Here is a 10,162-nt window from a genome sequence, read left to right on the forward strand (position 1 = left end):
CTGTACTGAGAAGTAGGAGTGGAACCCATGACTGGGAGTGGGAGGGTGTCTGGAGGGCAGGAGTCACTGGAGCGCATCCCAGGAACTGGGAGACCCAGGCAGCTGGTGTGGAGAGCTGGGTCTGAGGGGCGGAACAGGCGCCAATCGTGCAGGGCCTCGCAGGATACTCAGGACTTTGGCTTTTACCTCCAGGGGGGCAGGGAGACACAATTAGCAGAGTGGCACAGTCGGGCTTGTGTTTCCAAAGGATCGGTTGCTGCTTGAGTGTAGTCTACATGGGCCAAGTTGGAAAGGGGGCTGCTACTGTAGTAATGCAGTGAGAGAGGGTAGCGGCCCAGGGCGGGGTGACAAGGTGGCTGGGTTCTGGATATCCTCAAGGTACAGCCAACGAGCTTCACTGACAGAATCAGAGTCAGAGTGACTTTTTATTTTTCCCCTACGCAACTGGAAGGATCGAGAGACCATTAACTGAGGCAAGGAAGGCTGCACATGCAACAGGTTCGGGGTAGCAAGGTTGAGAGCTCTGCTTTTTATACATGTTGGTTTTAAGACTCTGCCAGCCAAGTGAAGACATCGGAACAGCAGACACAGATGGTCTAGAGTGAAACAGAAAAATCTAGAGACAGAAACTCGAGAATCGCTGGTTACATGGACGGTAAAGGAAGTCACGAAATCCAGGCATTCAACACCAAGGTGATCTCCAAAATTCAGTACGGAAGTTATTTTCTCCCGTCCCCTCAGCCCCGGATGAACAAGAGTTGATACACCTGATTCTTCGCCTACCAGAAGTAACATCAACTCTACTTCCTCACCACTCGAGGCAGGTTTTAAGGGGGGCTAACAGCTGCATTTGCATAAGGTGCTGCCCCAGAAAGTCCACAGCTGGAACGGGAGGATGAGGAGGTGCACACTACGAGCCATGAACTTCTGAGGAGTGTGCTTAGTGGGATGAGTTAAGGAAGGGAAAGCCTGGCAAGTCTAGAACCCAAAAAGGGAAAGAGTACTTAGGTCTGGAGAAGGGGATGAGAGAAACACTTCATAGTGTAAGGCGCATATTCTCACTACAAAGCAAACAGTAGGACTCTGGGGAAGGGACAAAATGCATAGCTGCATGGACGCCACACCAAGTTCCAGCCATGTACCCATGGATGCCTACACGACAGCAAGATAATATTCATCAATATGTTTCTAGTTCAGTAACGCAGGAGCTACAACAGAGGAACACTACTACACTGAGGGTTAGCAAAACTCTCATAGAAGAGTTTTCAATGCGTACAGTGGAAGCAAAAGCAACTCTACCCAAAAAGAACACTGTCACTTAAAAGTCAAAAGCATTTAGCTTTGCTTAAGAAATGAGGAATGAAAACTCCGGGCCCTCTAGAACTTTAAGGAAGTCGCCAAAACAACGATTAATGCCCCTTTCAATGCCCTCCTGAAGCTATTTGCAGCCCCTGGTTTTTTTGTTTTTTTTTTATGCACTCCAGAAACTCTGCAAAGAAGAAAGTCTTTATTCAAAGACTTAAAAGAGTAAGAAATAGCACTGAATTTTCCTTTTAAGTGTTCTCTGTTCTGAGAGCCGCTTAGACACGCAGCCCCCTGCTGCACGCATGGGTCTATTTTCAACACCGATGCCCTTTCCATCACTTCCCATCTCCCGTGTGGCTCTGCCCTAGCAGCCTCTCATTCAGAAGCACAACTGAGGAACAGAAAATGACACGTCACATCTAAAACTATAGATGTGGAAAATGCCCATGTACCAGGAGCACGAGCTAAGTGGGAGGTAAGCGGTTTACCCTTTAAGTGAGACCACGCAAGCCCAGAGTGACACCTCCCTGCTTCCCTTCTGAAGTAACATGCAAGGCTTTGAAAGAGCTTCTCAATCTGAGAACTGTCTTCCTTAAAATATCAAAAAGAAGCACTTTGTCAGAGTTCTTTCACTTGGAAGGCGTCTCCCCCAACTCCACACTCTACAACTAGCCTTGCAATTATCCAGTTGCCTATGGTTACCCAAACATACTCTGGAAAAGCTGAGATTTCTGAAGGCCTAGACCTGGCGAATGCCATGCTTTATAAGAGATAATCCCAAAACCTTCCTCCAGCCACCTCTACAAACTCCCAGCTGTGGGAAAGGCTGGCTTCTCAGCTGAGATGACCCTGCCACTCCATCTAAGAACACGCTACTGACAGTAACTACATTTGCAGAGAGGAGGAAAATTAATACTCCACTGGGTTGTTGCCCTCCAGCAGTCAACATTTCATAAACTGCCAAAGGCTTAAACCTACTGTTATAATTTTTTTAAAGACTGCATTGATTTGATGAAAACAAAGACAAGATGGAACAAGATGGAGCAAAGTCCTACAGTAATATTTTTTTTTAGGACACTAGGAACAAGGTACAATTTCTTCAGCTATGTATTACTTGCTTTGGAACAGTGATTTTCAATGGAGGGGAATAACAAGCAATTTCTCCAAAACCACACATAACCACTCCTCACCTGAAGAGTCAGACAAGCCTTTTCAGGACTGGGTATATCAGAATGATAGCATCTCCGGGGGTAGGGGTGATTTTTAAAATAACAAAAAATATGTGCTGTAATATGCCTCACCACCCTCTTACCTCCCACCCCAGGACAATCAGCACAGACTGAGAACAAAGGCTTCAGAAAATGTGCGTTGTTTATGGGTTTTCTGGTGGAAACAATGCTACAATTCATGGGCATGTTCCAGCTGCAAAATTTAACGGGGAACCAAGGACACTGTCACGTTCAAGACATAAATACTTGGCCCCCGTTTTGCCACCATCTCCGCTCTCCCCTCTGCCTGCTCACCTCAAAAGCCGCAAGACTCCCCTGCTTGCAATGAGTCACCCACCATTACTCACAAATTTCTGCCGTTCACATCGCCAGCTGTTGTTTTCCAAGTCCTCACCCATGCTGTACTGCTCTGAAGTTTCCCTGTTACTTTACAACATTTCTCCTACTTTCTCTGCTGTCTTCCCAGCTAACGTGCATTCAGAAGTTGGCATCTTATTAACACGCTGCTGCGCACAAGTGCAGCATATCCGAGGAAGATACTCCCCTGTAACTAGTATCCCAACTAGTACCTGTCACGTCAGCCTATGCTTTCCCACCAAAGCACTCACATCTTTTTTTTTTGAGACAGGGTCTCGTTGTATAGTGAAGGCTGGCTTTGAACTCACTACGTAGCCTAGGCTGGCCTCAAACTCATGGCGATCCTCCTGCCTCAGTCTCCTGAGTGCTGGGACTGCAGGTGTGCACCACCACGCCTGTGGCTTCCACATCTTTTACTGCAACCAAATAACCACATCACTTAGAGGGTGTCAAGTTAGATTCCGTGTTCCCAACTGGACACACATTTTGGTTGATGCGAGGATTATGGCTTCAGTTACTACTACTACTACCTAAAGCAGAAAGTCACACTCTAGATTTACAAATACGTGAAACTTAAACTCTTTTTAAGTCAAAGAGCCAGCAAACAACTTATAGTTTACAAATATATAGTCGTATTGCCAAATAATACAGCTTTTTAAAAAGGCAATGTCTGCACTGTGGACATGGAACTTGGCCTGAGCTGGGGACGCAGCTCAATGGCAGTGTACACTCAGTGTGCACAGGGCTCCACGCTAATCCCCAGCACAAGTAAGAAAAACAGAGCTCAGATTTTCTCTTCAGTACACAGGCCCTTAGAAAGAGACAAGAAGCATCTTGTAAGATAAAACTTGCTATCCTGCATCAAATCACAAAACACCTCATCGATATCATACCATCACTGAATACATTAGTTATAACACATATACTGTTTAAAAAAAAGTTGTACGTCTGAGTTCCTAGCTGGGAAGGAAACATCTAGAAAAGCTAGAAATACCCAACTTTGCTAAAACCACAGCCCAGAGCCTGTGGAGGCCAGAGGGGAGGTGCCAGAGGGGAGGTACTGGACTCGCTCCCCTCTTCCGCCCAGGGGCTCCCTGGAGCGGCTTTCCGGTAAGTGAGTGGGGAAGCCTTTGCAGGAGGTGGCAGTCGGGATGTCTGAGGTGGAGAGGCTGATGGAAGCTGAGTATAATTGTTCTCTGATAGTAGAACAATAGAGCTGTAAAAAGCTCTGGTTCAACTCAGCTCTCTCCCTCTTCCCCTCCCACCTACACGACAAACACAGCACAATCAGGCACTTTTTGTCCCTGACAGCAACTATTAGTGCGGAAAGGGACCGGGGTGAAAGCATGTCTTATGCAAGTCAATTTTTAAAGAATACCTTACAAACCATTAACTAAGCTCTGTCAAAGTGGAAGATTTCTGAGGCGTTGCACTACGGAAAAGGAGGCTGATGATCCACTTCACGTATTTCCAGGTCTTTTATCTGCCATTTTTAGTGCTCCTGTGAACAGCACATACACTAAAAGTCTTTCTACTATGGCCATCACTTGGTTGGTAAGAGGGGGCGCAGTATCACCTGGCGGTTCAGTTTATGGGCTATATTTTTAGCAAATGGATGAAGAGGTACTAAACGAGAACCAGACTCAGGTGGAAGAACTAACCTGTACCTGCCCAAGTCAAACACTACGCCAGCGACCCTGGAGTACTCACTCAGCCCCGCGGGGCTTCAGACGGCTCACTTATAAAAACTGAGCTCACAAGTATGTCCGATGTGAAACGCAGTATGAAAATCAAAGGTAACAACACCTCACCTACTTATCTAAGCGGACTGTATAAGCCTTACACACCACAAAGTTAGAAGAAATGTTCAGGTTAAGGGCTAAGCTGAGTATGGAGATATATTATCATTGACTTTATTGGCTGCCTTTAATTTTAATGGCAACTTTCAGTTCAAGGTTCTTAGCAATACTGAAAACGACCACAGTTACTAATACATCAAATATAGTAACTTCCGCCTCGATGCCCACTGCAAGCCTTGGACTAGGCTGGCGAAGGGATGCAAGAGAGGCCGACCCAGGGTCTTTCTTCACTGTCCTGGCTCTAACTGAGAAAGCAGCTAGATCCAAACACACCAAGGAATGACACATGTCAGTACACGGCTGCAGGATTACGGGCTACAATTACAATTTTTATTGGAATGCAACAATGAGCTAGAATGAGCTGGGATACACAGGAAATACTTGTAAAGAAGACAAGGCTCCAACTGGACCTTGGGGGACCTCCGAGACGCTTTAACTGGGAACAGAAGAATGGAAGCTACAGGAAACAGCTGGAGAATCCTGGCTTACGATAAGGCAAGCTCAACACTACAGACCCGAGCACAGAGCTGAGTGCAGACTTAAGATACAGATGGAGCCATGAGGTAGAGATTAAAAGCCTAGAAGAAGAACTGGCCAAGGCCTACTTCTGAGAGCTACAGCTACTGCCAGGAAAAGCAGATGAGAAGATACAAGCAACAGAAAAGACAGAGTCGAGTTCCAGTGTTTCAGTACTTACAAGCTCGGGAGAGTAACCACCTCAGTGTCCTCTGCTGAAAATAATACAAGCCCATACTGCGAGACGGTTGTAAGGCTAAGTAAAGCAATGAAGTCTGTAGACCACACTTAGCAACCTAAAAACTAAGGGAGGAAACCAAGAACGAGTGGTGTCATGGAAGGCAAGGGCTTGTTTTTCAAGGAAGAATAGGTGGAAGGAACTAGCTGAAGGACTTTTAGCAAACCCTAATAATCCAAAATGGAAGGCAATACAGGGTCTACCTCACAGGAAGCATACCAGCCCACTGACTAGCGCAGTAATCTGGGGGTCTGCTGTAAGACGGCCTTGGCATTCACTCTCCACTCTACCTGGACACCATCCCCCGCTTCGGGCTTCACCTCAGCAAAGACGCCCTGATCTTCTCTGAACCCCGGCTCTCTGCCCCCATGCTCTATCCCCTTATCCTGCTTTATTTTCCTTTCCAGTACTTGGCACCATCCATAGATTTATTTTCTTGGCATCAGCAATAGATTTATTTCTAGATTTATTTTCCAAGTCTCAACCACGAGGAAAAGGGTTTTATTTTGTTTTCTGAGACAACCTCAAAACCACAGGAGGCACTCAATAAGTACGAATTAAAAACCTGAACTGCCTCATCATAAAGTCAATAATTTGGAATTTGGTAGATCACAACAGAACAGCACCTGAAAAGCAGTTTCCCTTCCTCTCTCACCCTGAAAGAACCTCTCACTGACCTTAGAAAAGACATTCACCAGTTTTCATAAACAGCCCTAGTTCAGCCATAGCAACAGACGAAGTCACTAATACACACTGAACACCTGCCCCGTGCACCGCAAAATGTGAATCAGAAACTAGAGGTGCAGGCTTTGGGGGAGCGGAGAAACACAGCGCAGGCATCCCAAACTACCGCGCACACGCTCCCTATTTCCAGACTCCACTTTGTAAGAGCCCCAGTGCACCTCCAAACCGTCGCTAAGAGAACAGTCTTCAGCACAAGTTGATCCACGTCTTCTTTCCCCACTATCTTGTGAGCCATCATTGCTTCTAAATGTTGTATTTTAAACATGTTGGCCTATTTAAAAAGGATTTGCCTAGGATGTCGGATGCCCAATTTATATATAGAATTAATCAAACAAAATCAAGAATACACTCCAGTGCATTTTATAAAAGACAAAGAAGTACTGGAGTAATCCACACCCAGGAGGAAAATTCATGGTGATTCAATCTCACACAGAACATTAAAAGTCACAGTTCCAGTCATAATGCAACAAGTTGTCATAAAACTAAACTTACTCAATTTAAGGGCCATCCTTTCCTCAGAGAGTATATCCTCCCTTATATTTAAAGAGAGGTATTAAAATGCCCTATCTTCCATAAAAAGGTGGTTAATAATTGCTATTTACCATTTTGTCAATAATCATTTTACTTAGCTACACAAGAAACAATAATTCTCAGCTGGATTCTAACAGCTCTGTGTCTTTCTTTTTAAAAAAAAAAAACAAGTCGGTAAAATCCAAACATCGGAGAGCCTCTGCTCTAACCCAATCAATGTGCTACTGCCTGAATCCCTCAGCTCCCAGCCAGCAAGTGGTCTGTCCACAGCTGAACGCCTCTGATGACAAGGGCCTCCGGTGATGTGGGATCAGGGACTGGAGAACAGATAAAGCTATCTTGCAGACAGGCTCGCTTGGCATTGCGAAGGGAAAGCAGAAAAGCAAGATCGGTAGAAAGTACACGGACTTCTGATAAAGGAATCAGCAAGAAAACAAGGGCCAAGAAACAGTTCAAGGAGGGGGTCAATGGGGTGCATTCCGTCTTACACCTTATAGCCTTTCTTCAGCTCAGTCATTGTGGAAATCCTTTGCACAGGTAACTAGAAAAGCTGGGGTGTGCACAACACTCCTAAGGTCAGGGCTGATCAGTTTGTACTTCCTTTTACACAGCGTGGTTCACTACCCGAAACTCCCTCACTGATGGACATCTCACTTCAGTTCAGGTTTGACCAGAAGCAAGTATCACTTGGTCTTCCTATCACCAGAGCCCAACAGACTCTCTGATCTGCAGCAGACTCTCAAGGCCACATGTACTCAATGATGCAAAACAAACACAAAACAGAACTATGAAGTCAGGGACAAGCAGTATGAGAATTGTGCAGGGTTGGAGAGAACTTGCTGAAGAAGTAGGAAAAGCAACAGCGATCCAAAGCAGGTCAAGGAGGTCGGCCTGAGGAAAGAGGAGCCCTGGGCAGGCACCAGCCACCCCTCCAGACAACGGCCAAACAGGCCAAAGGGAGCAAGCAAGGGGGACTGGGGAACAATGTAAGCTTGGTTGCTAAAAATTAATTAATTAGTTAAAAAAAAAAAAAAAGCACAGGAAGCTGGGTGTGCTTGCACAGTCTTTTAGTACCAGTTACACGGGCAGAGAAAGAGGTGGCTGGCTGCAGCCTCACCGAGGTCAGCTGGAGCAATGTGGTGGGACCCTAACTTTAAGGGAGGGGCACAAACAACAGCACCCCACAGGGCGTCAGGCAGAAACAGGCATTTGAATGTTTGCAGACTGAGTAAGTTAATAATAAACAGACCCTTACACATGGCTGAGTCTACTTCCAGTCACCTCCCGCAACACACTGAAGCTCAAGCTAAGAATCCAATCTAGGGGCTGGGGATTTAGCTCAGCGGCACAGCGCCTGCCTGGCAAGCGTGAGGTCATGAGTTCGATTCCCGGCACCGGAAAAAATAAATAAATAAAAAATAAAATAAAGAATCCAATCTAGTGAAACGCTGACTGCTCCCGGTAACTTCACTGCCTCTGTCCCACCCACCCAGCTCGGCAGCAGGGCCCAGCGGGGCCCCTTCCCAAGACATCTGCGTTTCTCAACCCCAACGGCCTCATCCAGGCAGGAAGGAAGTTCACCCGGGTGGAGGAACCGAAAGAGGGTGGGAAGGAAAGAGCTAATTCTGACCCACAGGAAGATAAATAACACTACAATACCTTCTGGAATTAGAGTTGATTCTGGACAGGCCACATGAAACGCGAATCTATTTGTATTTCTAATTATGCGGGCTGAAACAATGGAAAAGTGTCAGATACTTCAGTCACCCATGATTGAAAGAAGATTCAGCAACTCCTCATCGGTGCTGGCATTCCAGGTTTTCCCCTCTACCTCAGGCTCTCCACGTTCCAGCACCGTGAAGCCTCAAAACCAAAGAACTGTGCTGGACATCAAAAGTATGATTCCCTCATCTGTACGGATTCAGCTCATCGCTATTGGCATGCACACACCTCTTTCATTTTTTACTTCAATTTCAACCATCCTTTCCACGTACTCCCTCCTCAGCCTGCTTTCCCACACTCTTCTTTTCAGCTGCATTCTAAGATCCCCTTGATTGGCTTGAGTTCACTTTGCTCCAAAAGTAAAAAGGGACTGCAGAGAATTCACATAAAAGCGGGCAGGTTTACTACCGAGGACAACCTCCATGTTATATGTTATACATGATACGCTATGAAGAGCCCACAGCCCCTGTAAGTGCTTCTGAGCCGGGGCAGAACCCTCGCGCTTGTTCACGCTGCTGAAGATAACAACCCAGCATCACGCCTCCTAGGGATTCAAAAGCCCTCCCCAAGCCGCTGAAGCACAGAACCGGACCACAGATCCTCAAAGCTACAGCCACCAAGAGGCGGCTGAGTCCCTGCGCTCTTTCTATCAGCCCAGCAGGGGCAGCTCAACAGTTTATCACCTACTCCTCAGCCTCATGACCTGTTCCACTCAAGCTCAAAATGCTGTAATGCACTTTCAAAAATTGCAGTTGCAGAATCCCATTCGTTCTCCTAAAAGGATTCAACATCAAAAATGTTTTTTCAGCCCAAACCAAATACCCATATTTTGCCTGGAATTTTGCCAGTCACCCCAAGGGGCTGGTGCGGTACAATCGCCACGGAGTGAAGCCAGCCGAACCTAACTGAAAAATGGTACCGCTCCATGAATAAGCCCTCGTAAAAAGGAATACCGGTAGTTCCTGAGAATGAGGTTCGTCTGCGGCTAGAAAAGTCAGAGAATCCAGAGGCTCTTTTTCCTTCCTAAAGGTTAAACTAAGGAAAGCAGGTCAAAGCTGAAATTTTCAAAACTCCTAGGGATTTGCAGTCCACTTTTATCGAGATTTTTCTGTTTAAAGACAAACATCCTGGCGCTGAATAATACAATAGTATCTTCCACGTAATCTTCCAGCTGTTATTATTTCTAGAAAGTAATTCTGTTGCTGGCGATCCTGCATGCACTTCAGCACCAAGGGAAAAAGACACCTGTGCCCGGCAGGTCGCTATACTACTAATCTGCCCCGGGTACCAATGAAACAGAAGACGCTCTGATTTCTGGAGAAAACGTTCTGCAGTGCCAGGTAAGAGGTCACATGCCCTGAACGGCCGCAGCTCATTCAGACTGATGTAAAAGCTCCTCAGATAATAATTTTGTTTTGGAAATTCGGGGAAGCAAGTAACGTCCAGATCAACGCGTTCAGACACGGGGTGTCTGGTACTTCCCAGTTTCCGTTTTTTAATTTTTTTTTCCAACCGAGTCCGCGCGTCCTACCCCTGCCTGAGGGACAGGGGTGGGTGGGCAGGCGGGGTGGGCACCGCGGCCCGTGCCGTTCCGGAGGGACGCCCACCCGGGCAGCGTCCCCGCGCACAGCCCCGAGCCGGAGCCCGCGGCCGCCCGGGAC

General features: G+C 46.7%; 1 protein-coding gene across 1 annotated transcript in view; it reads left to right on the forward strand.

The window, feature by feature from the left end:
- Positions 1 to 1,745: 1,745 nt before the first annotated feature.
- Positions 1,746 to 10,162, forward strand: part of LOC106148646 — a 43,797-nt gene continuing 35,380 nt past the window's right edge. The window contains exon 1 of the mRNA XM_013514873.1: positions 1,746 to 1,780. Coding sequence (XP_013370327.1) covers positions 1,746 to 1,780 — 35 coding nt within the window. The remainder of the gene's footprint in view (positions 1,781 to 10,162) is intronic.

The sequence above is a fragment of the Chinchilla lanigera genome, unplaced genomic scaffold, assembly GCF_000276665.1.
Source record: "Chinchilla lanigera isolate Chin_1 unplaced genomic scaffold, ChiLan1.0 scaffold00002, whole genome shotgun sequence".
Classification (NCBI taxonomy): Eukaryota; Metazoa; Chordata; class Mammalia; order Rodentia; family Chinchillidae; genus Chinchilla; species Chinchilla lanigera.